This window comes from Triticum aestivum, chromosome 4D (assembly GCF_018294505.1).
Source record: "Triticum aestivum cultivar Chinese Spring chromosome 4D, IWGSC CS RefSeq v2.1, whole genome shotgun sequence".
NCBI classification, from domain to species: domain Eukaryota; kingdom Viridiplantae; phylum Streptophyta; class Magnoliopsida; order Poales; family Poaceae; genus Triticum; species Triticum aestivum.
This window is the reverse complement of record NC_057805.1, coordinates 277,545,813-277,564,017: the sequence shown is the minus strand read 5'-3', so window position 1 is coordinate 277,564,017 and position 18,205 is coordinate 277,545,813. Positions and strand designations below refer to the sequence as shown.

At 41.8% G+C, this 18,205-nt stretch overlaps 1 protein-coding gene across 16 annotated transcripts in view; it reads left to right on the top strand.

Moving 5' to 3' along the window:
* Positions 1–204: 204 nt before the first annotated feature.
* The window catches only part of LOC123097455 (ubiquitin C-terminal hydrolase 12), a 53,160-nt gene continuing 35,159 nt past the window's right edge, over positions 205–18,205 (top strand). For 12 of the 16 annotated variants that reach the window (XM_044519204.1, XM_044519200.1, XM_044519198.1 and 9 more), the window contains exons 1-9: positions 205–437; positions 582–654; positions 765–918; positions 1,173–1,330; positions 2,071–2,336; positions 2,412–2,630; positions 2,700–2,808; positions 2,890–3,005; positions 5,333–5,431. In XM_044519204.1, the coding sequence (XP_044375139.1) occupies positions 255–437; positions 582–654; positions 765–918; positions 1,173–1,330; positions 2,071–2,336; positions 2,412–2,630; positions 2,700–2,808; positions 2,890–3,005; positions 5,333–5,431 (1,377 nt within the window). In that variant the 5' untranslated portion in view covers positions 205–254. Of the gene's footprint in view, positions 438–581; positions 662–764; positions 919–1,172; positions 1,331–2,070; positions 2,337–2,411; positions 2,631–2,699; positions 2,809–2,889; positions 3,006–5,332; positions 5,432–18,205 lie in introns of all 16 variants that reach the window. The other 4 variants (XM_044519199.1, XM_044519192.1, XM_044519206.1 and 1 more) reach the window with 3 other exon arrangements.

Below are 18,205 nucleotides of genomic sequence, written 5' to 3'. Positions count from 1 at the left end.
GGGCGGCTGGAGCAACAGAGGAGGCCGAGCCAATTGGTGCATCAAATCTTCGACGAGCTTAGAGAATGGGACGAGGCCGGAGTCGGAAGAATACACCGTTTTGTGAGAAGTTAGATCTTCTTTTTCCTTTAGGTGTTGAGTGGGTTCTGCTAGCATGATGTTCGCATCTATGCCTAGCCTCCTGTAATTATATTTGCTCTCTTTTATAAAAATATGGTACCCATTGACGTACTCTTGAAAAAAAATCAGGCTCCATGCGGCGGCCACTCCTCCCCCTCCTCCCACAACCCAACTCCCATCTGCTCCGCCTCGCCGCATCCTCTCCAGTCCTTGCCTCCGCCGCCCCCGGCTCCGCCCGCCTCTCTGCGGCCGCGTCCAAAGACGGCCACGGTTATTACGACGCCGATATGACCATCATGACTCCCGCCCCTCTCGAGGTACGCGCGCATTCACCCCCACCCTCCTTGCCATTGCCCGATCTCCCTTCCTCGCGGCTGCCCCGTGGCCCCGCCATCGGGTGGGGCTACTGCGCCTCTAGGGTTTACCTAACCCGACTTGCCGTTGTTTCTCCTACCTCGCAGGAGAACGACGAGATGCTTGTTGCCCACCAGGAGCTAGCCACCGCCGATGCAGACACTGCCCAGCCCATGGAAGGTATCATGTGCTTTGCTTCATCCTGATTCGTAGCATGATTCGGGAATGTGTGGTGCTGGGTATGCCCGTTTGGATTGTTCGTAATCCGGGGCTTCTGATGTCTATGGTAGCAGTGGTGGCACAGACGGAAGCGGCAAGCACAGCCGAGAGCCAGCCTTCTGAGGACCCACAGACATCGCGGTTCACTTGGACAATCGCAAGTTTTACCCGGCTCAACGGGAAGAAGCACTACTCTGATGTGTTTGTTGTCGGTGGGTACAAATGGTGAGCTCCTATGTCTCTTCACGTATTCGGCTGTGTTGGCATTGCGGTGTATTATGATAACCCAGCCTACCCAACCAGCTTTTGCCTAGTTTGGTGTTTGTTTAACTAACTTATCTCTAGTTCCATGTATTTTTTGCACAGCCGATTATAAAATACGCCCAGTTCAGCAACCACAAACCGAGCCTTATACTAGCTGCAGCTGCTGCGACTTTTCAGAATGTTTTAACTTGGTAACGTCTGTGGCTTTGATGCAGGCGTGTTCTTATTTTCCCCAAGGGGAATAACGTGGAGCACCTGTCAATGTACTTGGACGTCGCTGACTCGGCCAATCTCCCATATGGTTGGAGCCGTTCTGCCCAGTTTAGCTTATCTGTTGTAAACCAGATTGATCAGAAGTATACGACACGAAAAGGTGCATTCCTTCATGTTGTACATAACCCTGCATTACGTAGATTTACACTTAAACTTGAGTGAACTGTAAAGGAGTGCTAGCACTATTCTAGTCTCCACTAAACTGTCTCTGTATGCAAAACTACTACTCCTATTGAAGAACTTCAGGGTTTCGTAGCATAAAATAGCAATCAATCTCATTTAGACGCTGTTCTGTCTTAAACAATGAATTCCTCACAGGCTCACAGTTTCAATTTTAGTCTAGCTTTGTTTAGGTTTACTGTTTGAACACTCGGTCACATGTTGCTTCACTCCCCAAAATTAAGTCTGGGTTGTGACCCCCATGCTTTTAAATGCCATGTGACATCTTTGTTTGTTCATCTTCATAGCTGAAAATAAGGTGCATCAGTTATCGTGCAAGTCAAACTTATATATGTTTGACAAATTTTATAGAATAAAATATCAGCATTTACAGTACAAAATAAATAAAATATGAAATACTTTTGTGATGGATCTAATAGTTTAAATTTGGTACCGCAGATATCGATACTTATTTTTATAACTTGGTCAAACATGCATATGTTTGACTTCTGAAAAACCTAATACACCTTATATTTTGGAACGGAGGGACTAATTAGGAAGGATATTTGAACTTGATCTACTGATTCTGAGTACTGCTGCTTGCTCTTCTTTCTGTTTGCCAATGTATAATTTCTATGGTATAAATGCATCTCTAATGCACTATTCTTCTCTGTCTGGCAGATACTCAACATCAATTTAGTGCACGTGAGAGTGATTGGGGTTTCACTTCTTTTATGCCTTTGAGTGAGCTATATGATCCAAGTAGAGGTTACCTTGTGAATGATACTATTGTTGTGGAGGCAGAGGTTGCTGTCCGCAAAATGGTTGACTATTGGACATATGACTCAAAAAAGGAAACAGGTTATGTTGGTTTGAAAAACCAAGGAGCGACCTGCTATATGAACTCTCTTCTACAAACATTGTACCACATACCATACTTCAGAAAGGTCTGGTTTATGCATTGTAACGTTCTAGGCATTATTGTTTTCTGTACTAGTCGACTAACTGAGGTTTTCTCGCAGGCTGTGTATCATATGCCAACCACCGAAAACGACATGCCATCTGGAAGTATTCCCTTGGCGCTGCAAAGCCTTTTTTATAAGCTCCAGTACAGTGACAACAGTGTAGCTACAAAAGAGTTGACGAAATCTTTTGGATGGGACACATATGATTCCTTCATGCAGCATGATGTACAAGAGCTCAACAGAGTTCTCTGTGAGAAACTTGAAGATAAGATGAAGGTAATGAATTTAGTGTAAGGCTTCCTATTTGGAGCACACGGGCTTCTATTAACTTAGCTTTCTCCCTAGGGAACTGTTGTAGAAGGAACAATCGAGCAATTATTTGAAGGTCACCACATTAATTATATTGAGTGTATAAACGTGGACTATAAATCTAACAGGAAGGAGTCCTTTTATGGTACGTAACTACACATTATCTTGGTACCAGGTTCCCATTAGCTGTGTTTAGCTGAGATAATGCTGTATTATTTCCTTGCAGACCTTCAACTTGATGTCAAAGGTTGTCGTGACGTGTATGCATCGTTCGATAAATATGTTGAGGTTGAGCGTCTCGAGGGCGATAACAAGTATCATGCAGAGAATCATGGTTTACAGGTACACACACCACATATTGTTTTTTCCATTAAGCTGTAATCTGAAACTTGAATTGGTGCTTTTACGAAGATCTTGATTGGAACTGTGTCATGTGAATCTGCATACCATACACAACCTCTGTTCAGAAATAGATGACGTTTTGGAAAGAATGCATTTACTTGTCTCTAACATACAGAAATTATTTAGATTGTTCAGATGGAAATAGTAACTATATTTTTCATAAAATATGTTCATATTTTTTTATAGTTTTGTTAACATATTCACATTAAAAGAAACTGAAAGTGCGTTATATCGACTAGAGGGGGTGAATAGGCGATTTTTATGAATTTTTCACTGAGGAATTTGCGGGTGAGGAAATTCCTTAGCGAAGAACTACTTGCAGCGGAATAAGTACTCAAGAGTAAGCATAGCAGAATATAGGCATGGTCATCATGATGAAATGAAGACAAACACAGAGTATAGAAAGCGTAAACACAGGATAGCACAGGATGAAGACAAACAGACTGAAGAAATTGAACTGAGGAAATTGAGAAAGTCTTCAGTCAAAGTCTTCAAACACAGATATGAACAATTGCACAACACAGTTATGAGGAAATGAAAGAGTTGAGGAAATAGAACCAGTTGGCTTGGTGAAGACAATGATTTGGTAGACCAGTTCCAACTGCTGTCTCAGTTGTACGCCTAGTTAGGGCGGCTAGATATTTAAACTTGAGGACACACAGTCCCGGACACCCAGTCCTGAACACGCAGTCCAGGACACTTAGTCCTCACCGTATTTCCCTTGAGCTAAGGTCATACAGACCTCGCCCAATCACTCGTGGTAAGTCTTCAGGTGACTTCCGAACCTTCACAAACTCGGTCATTCGGCGATCTATAATTTCCTCTTGGATGCTCTAGACCATGACGCCTAACCGTCTGGAAGAAGCATAGTCTTCAAAGGTAACAAGCGTCGGATCCACGCAAGATCAACCTCTTCAGTGATGCTCAATCACTTTGGGTTTGTAGGTGTTTGGGTTTGGGTTTTTCCTCACTTGATGATTTTCGCTCAAAGTCCTCGGAGGATGTGATGCTCTCAAATGACAAGTGTCAGTTTCTCTCGGAGCAGCCAACCAGCTAGTGGTTGTAGGGGGCGGCTATTTATAGCCTAGGGAGCAGCCCAACATGATAAGACATAAATGCCCTTCAGTGATATGACCGTTAGGTGGGTAGATATTTTGGGACAGCTGGCGTATAGCACAGAAATTTGAGTATCAAATTCCTTAGAGCTATAATGTTTCTCACTGTGTAGGCAATTCGCACTGGCGAATTCCTAACTCCTCAGTCAGAACAAATTCCTCAGAGACCAGAAGAACTTCGTCTCTGTCACTGAAGAATATGACTGAACTGTATGAGATTTCCAATGGCTTCACTCGACGGGATTGGTAGGTGTAGGATTTTGAGTTGAGCATCACATGGAAAGTTTTCCTTAGTATTTCCTCGACCCCCTTTAACAGTACGGTGTTTCCTATGACTCAAGAAAGAGAAAATGAAACTACGAAAACAAAAGTCTTCACGCTTCATGTTCCTCAAATGAATACCAAGTCTTCAAGGTCACACCAATTTCTTCACTTTCAAAGTCTTCAGAAAGTCTTCAGAAATCCAAAATCTTCAGTCGAAGAACTTCATTTTTAGGGGTCGACTTTCTCTGTAAATATCAAACTCCTCATAGACTTATAGACCTGTGTACACTCGTAAACACATTAGTCCCTTAACCTATAAGTCTTCAATACACCAAAATCACTAAGGGGCATTAGATGCACTTACAGAAACAGCCACAATCTCATGTTTGAGACACTTCATATGTCTAAAATGTCATCTATTTATGAGCACGGGGGTACCTTCCATTAGCTTGAGAAGTGCAGTTTCTCTTCTTCTCTAATTTATTTTGGTATTGTCTTTCTTGCTCTATCAATCACCATCTACATTAGATATATCTTCTGAAACTTTTTTCAAATCCAAAAGTTCAGTACCTTCCTACAAATTAGTAAGGGGGTGTTTGGTTCAGGGACTTTTTAGTCCCAGAGACTAGAAAAAGTCCCTAAAAAGTCCCTAGAAACCAAACGGGAGGGACTTTTTTTACAGGGACTAGAAAAAGACTCTACTAGAGAGTCTTTTTTGATTAGTCCCTGGGACTAGAAAAAGTCCTAGGACTTCTGAACCAAACACCCCCTAAATTAGGAGAGGGGCTCTTTTGTGTAGAAAAATAAAAAGCAGGGCAATCTTTCAAACTTGCATCCGAAATGTGAAATATTTATACAGGTGACTGGATTTCAATCTTGATATTTCAGGATGCAAAAAAGGGTGTTCTCTTCCTCGATTTCCCCCCTGTTTTGCAACTTCAGCTGAAGCGTTTTGAGTACGATTATATGAGAGATACCATGGTTAAGGTTGGGACTGTCATATCTTGCTGATTCTTTTATCTATTATTTTACTTCTATAGTTTTCTACGTATTGAAGCGGTTGCATATTCTTTACATTATTTATGTACATAATACCTGCTTTGTGAAAGTAACAAATGATGTGGTTTGGATATTTTTTATGGAAGACTGGAACCGTAATAATCACCAATTGTTTCCATAAACACATTATCTTTGAAGCAGCACAAGGTTGTGGAGCAGCTCCTCCACCTTTGTTGCTAGAAAGTGCACATCACAAGTGTTGAAAGAACTACTTCAACTTGGTGCACTAGATATCCCTCTAGAGGTGAATATAGTCTGATATGGCAGCAGGTCAATAAAAAACTCCCAAAGCACAAGATGTAGTCCAAGATCTTAGACAAGAACACATAGTTCTATTATAGGTAATGGGTACATAGGCCGAGTTATTACAAACTAGAGGTGTGGACCTCTATTTATAGGGCTTTGGAAGCCTTCACATCTCAACTTCTACTTATAGCTAGAAAACATTACGTGAGATTCAACATTCTACTCATAGCTAGAAGACTCTAGAAAACAATAGCCAGGGCTAAGAAAACAAAAGCAAATACTAGACAGAGGAGTAGAAGTATCTAGAAGTAGTCAAACAGATTTGACTTCTATTTTTTCTTCTTCTTTTACTTCTCTCTATTGTTCCTCATCAATCTTGCATTAAATTGTTTATGCATGTTCATGTGTTTTCACCCTATTGCTGTACTAAATACTTTGGAGCTATTTTCACACAGGGCTGCCAGTGTGCAACATTTGAGCTAGGTCAGGTAGACTCAGCTTGAGCTCGAAACTATACTGACTTCGATCTTGAGCTTGGCTTGGTAACTCACATATACTAGTGGATACCCCAAGCGTTGCAACAAAAAGTTGAGCAAAGATTTTTCTATAAGAATAACAGCTTAACAAATATACCACAAACATGATTGAAAGAAAATGAGAACATGATGATTTAGGTTATGCACATATCATTTTTTATACAACGGATGCATAACAACACATAAATGAATGTCTCCACTGTTGACATTTTGCATGTACATCTTGGCAGTGATTAAACACTGTTCTGAGTTAAGAACCTTTTTTACCACCTTCCCTAGTCTCCATTAGGTATGAAGGTTATACCAAAAACAAATTGCAAAGGAGAAAAATTGCAAGACCTAGTCATGCTAACCTCAACCTGTAGGTGCCCCTAAAATCAGAGGTACAATCGGCAGGTTGGATACTTGAGTGTCATAGACACATTATCTAAAGCACCCAAATAACCTAACCAATTTATTTTCACTGCCTCCAAATTTCTTGTCTAAACGCCGCACTAAATACGAAAAGTAATTAGTCAGAGTTTCGTAATCAAGCAAAAATTAAAATGTTACCAGCAAAGTATTTGGGAAAAGCTTCCTCTTATAGTATTTCCTTTGGCTGCTACTTGTGTCTCCTTCAATTCAGCTTATGGTTGCTGCATACTCCCTCTGTCCGGAAATACCTGTCCTAAAAATGGATAAAATGGATGCATCTATATAACTAAAATAAGTCTAGATACAACCATTTGTAAGACAAGTATTTCCGGACGGAGGGAGTATACCCATTTGAAAAATTTGATGAAACAATATGTTATGTGATGGGCCTTGGAGAAACACAAAGTCCCAACAAAGTACATGAAGAAGCACAAAGGTTGTGGAGGAGCAACTCTTTGCTGCTACAATATGTACATCACAAGTGTTGAAGGAACAACTTCAACGTGCTGCGCTAGATATCGCTCTAGAGGCGAATGTAGGCCGATATGGCAGCAAGAGTTCAATCCAGAACTCCTAGAGCACAAGATCTATTCCAAGATCTTAGATAATAACAACAAGTTCTATTATAGGTAGGGGGTACATAGTCTGCCTACAAAGTAGAGGTGAGGACCTCTATTTATAGGGCTTTGGGAAGCCTTCACATACTTCTACTTATAGCTGGAATACTCTAGAAACATTATTTAAGGTTCACCATTCTACTCATAGCTACTCACAACTAGAAGACTCGAAAACAGTAGGTAGGATAGAAAAGAAAAGAAATACTACACTAGAGTGGAAGTATCTAGAAGTAGCCAAACAGATCTGGCATGTCTTTTTCTTTCTTCTCATCTAGTGTTTCTCATCATTCTCCCCTGGTTGTTTGGAACTCGCCCTCGAGTTATCTTCATAGAGCGCTTCTTCTGGATGGTAGAGAGTCAAGTCCGCAACATTGAAAGTGTTGGAGATACCCATATCGCTTGGAAGATCTATCACATAAGCATTATCATTTATCTTCCTCACGATAGAGAAGGACCCATACCTTCGCTGCCTAAGTTTCCCTTTAACACCTAAAGGCAGCCTCTCTTTTCGGAGGTAGACCATCACCTTAATCACCGGCTTGGAATGATTTTGGCCTCCTTTTGCAATCAGCAAGTTGTTTATATTTCTGATTTTGTGCTTCCAAAGCACCGCGAATCTCTTCAAATAACTTGGTGTAATTATCAACAAAGGACAATGCTGATTTTGAGTTTCTCCTTGATGGTAGCTTCACCAGGTCCACCACATGTGATGGAACTTTAGTGTAGACAATGGAAAAAGGGCTCCTTCCTGTGAATCTATGCTTGGAGTTATTGTAGGAGAACTCTGCAAGAGATAAAGCCAAATCCCATTGCCCCTTTCTTTCTCCACAAATGCAACGGATCAGATTACCCAAATACGTGTTCACCACTTCCGTTTGTCGATCTGTTTGTGGATGAGCAGTGCTAGAAAATCTCAATTCAGTGTTGAATTGCTTCCACAAAGTGAGCCAAAATGCAACAAGAAACTTGCTATCACGGTCCGAGACGATGGACCTTGGAGCTCCATGAAAGACTGGCCACTTCTCGAAAGAATAGGTTTGCCACATGATGAGCATCCGTTGTCTTGCGGCATGGAATGAAATGAGCCATTTTAGAGAATTTGTCCATGACCACAAACACAACATCACTTCCTCATTCTATTCTTGGCAAACCAAAGACGAAGTCCATAGTGATATTCTCCCATGGAGCAACAGGAACAGGCAAAGGCATGTATAATCTTGTGTTCTGGACTTGTCCTTTGTAGGTTTGACATATGGGGCACCGCTGAACAAACTTTCCTGCACCTCTCTTTAGTTGTGGCCAAAAGTAACGAGCCTGTAGGCTAGCGATAGCCTTGTCGTGTCCAACATGGCCACTAAGATCACTTGAATGGAGCTCTCTAACCAGCTTGTCACGTAGAGAACTTCTTGGAATGCACAAACGATCATTTTTGAAGAGATATCCATCTTGCATCAAATAGTCATCACCTAATGGTTGGCCCCTTGCGTGCTTTACCCAAACATGGCCAAAGTCTTCGTCACCCTCATACAACTCCTTTATTTGATCCATGCCCGGAAGTTCAGCTTCAAAAGTACTCCCTCTGTATGCTCTTATATTATGGGACAGAGGGAGTAGTCAAGAGGCATGCACGACGACTCAAAGCATCGGCCACTCCGTTAGTTATTCCAGATTTATGCACGATGAGATAGTTAAACCTCTCCAGATATGCTGCCCATCTTGCTAGCATGTGGTCAACATGCTTTTGATTTCTAAAATGCTTCAAGGATTGATGGTTGCTATAAACAATGAACTCTTTAGGCAGCAAATGGACTTCCCAAGTTTTCAACGCTCTGAAAACGGCATATAATTCTTGCTGATAGGTACTCCATTTCTGTCTAGTTTCACTTAACTTCTCACTAAAGAAAGCAATGGGCTTCCTTTCTTGAGATAGGACAGCTCCAATGCCTACTCCACTTGCATAACACTCCAACTCAAAAGTCTTGTTGAAATCAGGTAGCACCAAGACAGGAGCTTGTGAGAGTTTTTGCTTGATCTCATTGAAACTAGCTTCAGCCGCTTATGTCCATTGGAACTTGCCTTTCTTCAAGCACTCGGTAATTGGTGCCATGATAGTGCTGAAATTCTTCACAAATCGTCTATAGAAAGATGCAAGGCCATGAAAACTTCTTACCTCAGAATGGTCTTCGGAGTTGGCCATTCTCGGATTGCTTCAACCTTAGAATCACCAACACGAATGCCGTCACATGTTATGACGAATCCTAGGAAAAGAAGTTGTGTTTGCAGGAAAACACATTTATTCAAGTTGACGTAGAGCTCATTTTCCCTTGGTACTTCTAGCACCTTCCGAATGTGATCAAAGTGTTCATCCTCATCCTTGCTATAGATCAAGATGTCATCGAAATAGACCACAACAAAGTGGGATAAGAAGGGTCGAAGGACTTGATTCATTAAGTGCATAAAGGTATTTGGTGCATTTGAGAGTCCAAATGGCATGACTAGCCATTCAAACAACCCTTCCTTTGTCTTGAAGGCGGTTTTTCATTCATCCCCGGATCTGATACGGATTTGATGATAGCCGCTTCTTAAATCTAGCTTTGTGAACACCCTTGCTCCACTAAGCTGATCCAACATATCATCCAGACGGGGAATCGGGAATCTATACCTTACGGTGATCTTGTTAATGGCTCTACTGTCCATACACATGCGCCAAGATCCATCTTTCTTTGGCGCGAGTAGGGCTGGTACAGCACATGGGCTAATACTTTCTCGAATGTGCCCCTTTTGCAACAATTCCTCCACTTTCTCCTTCAATATATCATGCTTTTTTGGGCTCATTCGATAGTGTGGAAGATTAGGAAGACTTGCTCCCGGAATTAAGTCAATTCTATGTTGAATTCCTCTCATCGGTGGCAAGCCTTGTGGCTCTCCAAGTATGTTCTAAAATTCTGCCAATAAACCACGTACGTTTGCTGGAATTTCAACAGTCAGGTGCTCTTCTCCCTTTATAACAAGTGCAACACACAAATCTACCTCCTTCAAGTCTTCCATAAACTTATGAGAGGTATGGGAGGTAGTTAACATAGTTTTCCCCTCCTCCTTAGAGGTATTACCTTCGGTTTTGTTTGGTAAGATAATGATCTTCCTCTTGTTCCAAATGAAAGAGTAAGAGTTTTCCTTGCCCTTGTGTGTAGTATCCACATCAAATTGCCAAGGTCTCCCAAGAAGAACATGGCTGGCGTCCATATCAACTACGTCACACAACACATTTGAGCGATAATGCTTCCCCAAGGAAAGTGGCAGGTTGCATTGTTTGGTGATCCTCATATTCACTCCTTTCTTGATCCACCCAATATTGTAGGGGTTTGGATGATCATGAGTATCAAGCTTTAAATGGCTTACCAACTTCTGGGAGATAAGATTCTCGCAACTGCAACTATCAATCACTAACTTGCATACCTTGCCATTCACTGTGTATTTGCTGTCAAATATTTTCTTCCGTTGTGTGTCGTCAGGTTGTGGTGTGGAACATAGGAGACGCTGGACCACACATACCACCTCTTCACCTTCTTCTTGACAAACCTCTTGTCCCTCTACATCTTCAGATTCGTATTCTTCCTCATCGCCTTCACCATCATGGATAGTTGTGTTAACAAATTTCCTTAGTGGGCAGCCGCTGGATATGTGTCCCTCTTCACCACATTTATAGCATTTTGGGCCTTCATTGGACTTGCCCTTGCCTCTAGTTTGCTTCTGGATGGGTCGTTTTGCCTTTGGTGGAGCCGTCTTTTCTTCCACTCTATTAGGCTGACTCCTAGACGAGCCTTCGGTATGAGGATATGGAGCTTTAGTTGCCTTTCTTGTCCTCACAAACCTCTCGGCCTTTAAGGCTAGAGCTTGTGCTTGATCAACGGACCAGATTTGTTGCATCATCAATCGATCTTGAATAGCATCATTGAGACCATTGATGTACCTTGCAACTTGTTGATCTTCAGTTTCAGCAAGGTTGCACCTCACTTGTAGCCTACACACTCCGTGTAATCTGAAACAGTCCTATTTCCTTGAGCACAATTTTGAAATTGGATAAATAGGATCTGGTCATAATCAGCGGGCAAAAATCTCCCTTTCAAGAGACTTTTCATTTGCCGCCAAGTTCTCACACGAGGTTCTCTTCTCAGCCTGTGCTCTTCTTGAACGCGATGCCACCATGCACCGGCTCCTCCTTTCAGCTTGTATGCGACCAAAGGAACTCTACGATCTTCGGAACCTCCATGACTTCACAGTAAGTCTCCGCTTCATATAACCAATCTAGGCACCCTTCAATATCAACATTTCCATTAAAAGTTGGGATCTCAGCTTTCACCTTGTATGTATCCCTTGCATATGTAGGGTTGGGTACTCTCGGATATGCATAGAGATCGGCTTCTTCAAGGGCTCCATCATATTCTTCACCTTCAGAAGTTTCAACATAAATTGGCCTTCTTGAAGCACGTTGAACAACACGTTGTTGTGGCGGTCTTGCTCCAAGATTACCTCTCTTCTTTGACGAACATCTTCCTTTTTAGATGAATCTCCTTCATTGGTAGCAGGGGGAACACCCTTTCTTATCATCTCAACCAGCTGATCAAATCTTTGATTAAGATTGTCACGCAACTCTTTGATTTGTTGTTCTGCAGCATCCATCCTTTTCTCCAATTGCTCCGTTGCTTGCTGCAGCTTGCTCTTGAAGAGGACAACAAGAACTAGTATGGATCAACGAGGCTCTGATACCACCTGAAGCAGCACAAAGGTCGTCGAGGAGCAACTCCACTTTGCTGCTACAATGTGTACAACACAAGTGCTGAAGGAACAACTTCAACGTGCTGCGCTAGATATCGCTCGAGGCGAATGTAGGCTGATATGGCAGCAAGAGTTCAATCCAGAACTCCTAGAGCACAAAATCTACTCCAAGATCTTAGATAAGAACAACAAGTTCTATTATACGTAGGGGGTACATAGTCTGCCTACAAAGTAGATGTGAGGACCTCTATTTATAGGGCTTTGGGAAGCCTTCACATACTTCTGCTTATAGCTGGAATACTCTAGAAACATTATTTAAGGTTCACCATTCTACTCATAGCTACTCACAACTAGAAGACTCTAGAAAACAGTAGGTAGGATAGAAAAGAAAAGAAATACTACACTAGAGTGGAAGTACCTAGAAGTAGCCAAATAGATCTGGCATGTGTTTTTCTTTCTTCTCATCTAGTGTTCCTCATCAGTACATTACCCTCATCAAGGATATGTACGATAAGGTTGTGACAAGTGTTCGAACAAGTGATGGCGTCATCGATGACTTCCTGATTAAAATTGGACTGCATCAAGGGTCGGCTTTGAGCCCTTACTTTTTTGCTTTGGTGATGGATGAGGTCACAAGGGATATACAAGTAGATATGGTGGTGTATGCTCTTTGTGGATGATGTGGTGCTAGTCGATGGTAGTCGAGCGGGGGTTAATAGAAATGTTTTAGGCTTAGTAGAACTAAAACCTAGTACATGAGGTGCGGTTTCATTACTACTAGACACGAGGAGGTTAGCCTTAATGGGCAGGTGGTACCTCAGAAGGGCACCTTTCGATATTTGGGGTCAATGCTTCAGAAGGATGGTGATATCGATGAAGATGTGAGCCATCGAGTCAAAGCTGGATGGATGAAGTGGCACCAAGCTTCCGTCGTTCTCTGTGACAAGAGAGTACATAAAAGCTAACAGGCAGGTTCTATCAGACGGCGATTCGACCCGCAAAGTTGTATGGCGCTGAGTGTTGGTGAAGCAGCACAAAGGTTGTGGAGGGCAACTCCACCTTGCTGCTACAATGTGTACAACACAAGTGTTGAAGGAACAATTTCAACGTGCTGCGCTAGATATCGCTCTAGAGGCAAATGTAGGCCAATATGGCGACAAGAGTTCAATCCAGAACTCCTAGAGCACAAGATTTACTTCAAGATCTTAGATAAGAACAACAAGTTCTATTATAGGTAGTGGGTACATAGTCTAGCCTCCAAAGTAGAGGTGAGGACCTCTATTTATAGGCTTTGGGAAGCCTTCACATACTTCTACTTATAGCTGGAATACTCTAGAAAACATTATTTAAGTTTCACCATTCTGCTCATAGCTACTCACAGCTAGAAGACTCTAGAAAACAGTAGGTAGGGTAGTAAAGAAAAGAAAAGAAATACTATGCTAGAGTGTTAGCATCTGGAAGTGGCCAAACAAATCTGACATACAATTTTTATTTTTTTCATCTAGTGTTCCTCATCAGTTGGCCGACTAAAAAGGCAATATGTTCAACAATTAGGTGTAGCGGAGATGTGCATGTTGAGATGGATGTGTGGCCATACAAGGAAGGATAGGGTTCGGAATGATGATATACGGGAAAGAGTTGGAGTAGCACCAATTAAAGAGAAGCTTGTCCAACATCGTCTCAGATGGTTTGGGCTTATTCAACGCAGGCCTTCAGAAGCTCCAGTGCATAGCAGACAGCTAAAGCATGTTGATAATGTTAAGAGAGGTTGGGGTAGACCAAACCTAACATGGGAGGAGTACATAAAGAGAGATTTGAAGGATTGGAATCTACTATTCTGAAATAGTTCATCCCCACTACAAGTAATTCTCTCAACATGCAGCCTTCCACCTCATCAAGCGTGCCATGTCAGCATCCACTAGCACTATTTTTCAGCCATGCACCACATCCATTACCTTTAATTGAAGAGGGCAATACATGCATACAAGTATTGGCTAGTGTGTCTTCTACACATAAATACTAAAACATTTTTTCTTGAAAAACTCTACAATGCTACAAGACTTTTCGGTGATGAATTTATTGAAATGGAAAAAGGAATACCAGATATTAATTTGATAGTATAACTTGAGATGTTTTTTATTAGAAAAATTAATTTAATTTATTTCAAAAATTTCGCAAACCCTTAAGTTGCTAACTTACCAAAATAAATGTTAGGATACAGTAATAATATTTTGTAGCTACATGTGTTTTAGTGTTTCCACAACAATGCGTGGGAAATCATTTAGTATCATCAAAGAACTAGCCATGGACAGTGGTGCGTGGAAGCTAGCTATACATGTGTCAGCACCATGATTTGGTTGCGAGATCTTATGGGTTTCAGCTCTAGCCTACCTCAACTTGTTTGGGACTAAAGGCTTTGTTGTTGTTGTTGTTGAAACACACAATCTATACTTGAGTGAAATAGACCATTCGTGAATCTTATTGAATCATTGCATTGTATTTGTTGACATAAATTTATTGGGTAGACAGAGAGTGAATCTTATTGAACCATTGCATTGTGTAGTTAACAGAAATTTATTGGATAGATACAAAGCTTTTCAACCTCAATTTCCGGGCAAACAAGATGCCAGAAGAATGGAGGTGGAGTATATTTTACCAATCTTCAAGTACAAGGGGAATGTTCAAAGTTGTACTAGTTACCATGGAATTAAGATGATGGCCATACAATGAAGCTATGGGTGAGAGTCATCGAGTAACGCTTAAGAAGAATGACAGGCGTGACCAAAAATCAATTTGTTTTCATGCCTGAGAGATCGACCATGGAAGCCATTTTCTTGGTACGACAACTTATGGAGAGATACATGGAGCACAAGGACCTTCATATGGTGTTCATTGAACTGGAGAAGGCCTACGATAAGATACCGTAAAATGTCATGTGGTGTGCCTCGGAGAAACACAAAGTGCCAACAAACTACATTACCCTCATCAAGTACGTGTACGATAATGTTGTGACAAGTGTTCGAACAAGTGATGGTGACATTGATGACTTTTTGATTAAAATAGGACTGCACCAAGGGTTAGTTTTAAGCCCTTGTCTTTTTTTGCTTTGGTGATGGATGAGGCCACAAGGGATATACAAGGATATATCCCATGGTGTATGCTCTTTGCGGGTGATGCAGTGTTAGTCGTTGGTAGTCGGACGGGGGTTAATAGAAAATTAGAGCTATGAGGACAAACTTTGGAATCAGAAGGTTTTAGGCTTAGCAGAACTAAAATACAAGAGGTGTGGTTTCAGTACTACTAGGCTTGAGGAGGAGGATGTTAGCCTTGATGGGAAGGTGGTACCTTAGAAGGGCACCTGTCGATATTTGGGGTCAATGTTGTAGAAGGATGGTGATATCGATGAAGATGTGAGCCTATCAAATCAAAGCCAGATGGATGAAGTGGCAACAAGCTTCTGGTGTTATCTGTGACAAGAGAGTGCCACAAAAGCTAAAAAGCAGGTTCTATAGGACGACGATTCGACCCACAATGTTGTATGGTAGTGTTGGTCAACTAAAAGGCGACATGTTCAACAGTCAAGTATAGCGAGATGTGCATGTTGAGATGGATGGTGTAGCCACACAAGGAATGATCGGGTTTGGAATGATGATATACATGATACAGTTGGGGTAAGCACCGATCGAAAAGAAGCTTGTCCAACACCGTGTGGGATGGTTTGGGCATATACAATGCAAGCCTTCAGAAGCACCAGTGCATAGCGGACTGTTAAAGCGTGTTGATAATGTCAAGAGAGGACGGGTAGACCAAACTTGACATGGGAGGAGTCCGTAAGGAGACATCTGAAGGACTGAATATCATCAAAGAACTAACCATGGATAGGGGTGCGTGGAAGTTAGCTATCCATGTGCTAGAATTATGATTTGGTTTCGAGATATGGGTTTCAGCTCTAGCCTACCCAACTTGTTTGTGACTAAAGGCTTTATTGTTGTTGTTGTTAAATAGACGAAACCAAAATATGCATGTATTGTCATCCTTATGCAAGTGCATGTATTGTCAGATGCCTAATTAATATTGTCAGATGCTTCGTAGGTAGCATGTGGAGGGAGCAAAATCTAAAGAAAATTAGAGATGGAAAGGTCTTTAGTGAGAGAACAACCGTTCTACGATTGGACACCATTGAGGTCATTGGAGGCAGAAAGAGTATCTGCAAGTGGTGTGTATGGTGGCACGACATCCAGCTTTCGCCAATTGATGACACGACGTTGGTTCTTTGTTCAGGGATCTCGGTGATATGGATTCAAATCAACTGGTGGGTTAAGCAAATCCAAAACAAAGAGAGGAAATCCATAGACTCATGTATAGCTTGTAGTACATTGACATCAATGTGCAAGTGGAGGTCGTCAAAGACTCTTATAATGCACCTAATTAATTACTCCCTCCGTTCCTAAATATAAGTCTTCTTAGAAATTTTAATATAAATTACATACAGATGTATATAGACATAGTTTAGAGTGTAGATTCACTTATTTTGCTCCGTATGTAGTGAATATTGAAATATCTAAAAATTCTTATATTTAGGAATGGAGGAAGTAGTTCCAAGGTCTTGGTAATGCTCCAAGTTTGAGACCCTGAAAAGCTATCTTGCATGCAGAGGCTGTATAGAAAAGTTGATAGGGTATGTTTTATTCAACCAATTGTGAGTTCTCCTCGACACGAAGCCGACACGGAAGCCTTGTACACACAACCAACCATCTGCATGCCACAACTAGTCGGGCGCATCCCTCTGATCGGCGGGCAGGTGTTCGAGACGATAACTGACACGCTCTTAGGCGCATGCTAGGTGATGTAGGGCAAACCCTAAGGTGTGGCCCAATCTTCACAATTGGAGGTGAATTTGGGGAAAATCATGAAGAACACGAAGAACACATGGGGAAAACACTATCGGACAAGATCCACACCAAGATACTGCTCATATCATAAAGTCAACACAAGATACACATGAATCCAACAACAACAAAGGAAATAACTACGTAGTTTATCCAAATCTCTAGGAGAGATGGGTCTTGAGTGGTGATTAGATCTTCCCCAACCCAAAGGATGTGGAGGTCTTGCTAATCCAAAGGGATTCTTCTCCCTTAGGAGGTCTTCACAACAATGCAAGGTTCTCCGTTAGTAGGTCTTGATCAATGGAGGGGGTAGATGAACAAAGCTCTATCAAGTTTAGTCTAGATGCTTTGCTCACCCTAGAGAGGAGGTGGGGAAAGGTATATATAGTTCTAGTCATGAAGAGGTAGGTGGGAGGATAGAGATACATGGGCTGGGCCTAAATCCGTGCGTGCGGTCACAAGTTGGTTACTCTGACTGGTGTCGGACATTTCAACAGGTTGGACGCTCCAATGATGGGAGTGTTCATCTCACTTGGGGTGCCTCCGAAGATGGAGTGGTCACTCTTCCTTATAGTTGGTGGTCGAGTTGATGTAGTCACTGGAGCTTCTTGTCGGATGGTGTCGATGCCGGTGTGATGTTGAAGAAGATGGTAGCTTGGAAGCATGTGCACTAGATCATCGTCTTGAAGGTGATCTTGGAGATGAAGACGACTTCCATTTGTTGAGCATGTTTTTGATGAGCTCTATTTGTGCGTCCATCTTGGCGTTGATGTAGTCCCACTTGGCATCGAAGTGATCATTGTAGGCTTAGACCGGGTGTGATGTGCCTTCCCTATCCATATTGACACTCAGAGCTCGGTGTGAGTAGAGAAGGGCTTGAACAATACCAAAGTTACCTCCTTTTGATGTTGGTGAAGGATCGAGCGATCTCACAATTGACAATATGAAATGAATGCACTTGGTAATGAGCCTTGTCCAACCTCACACCTACACATATGGCTTATAGTGGAGCCCGGTAGGGATTAGTAGCACGGAATCAAGCAAATTGAAATTTAAGATGTTGTAGAAGTTGGAAGCAAACCACAATGAACTCCAAATGTTATGCTAGTGTTCACAAAAGTATAGATAGAATAAAAGAAAATCACACAAATATAATCGGGCTTGTGCAACTAAGAAAATGAGCATACAAAATTGCCCTAATGAAGACTAAGCTCGTGTTGCTCA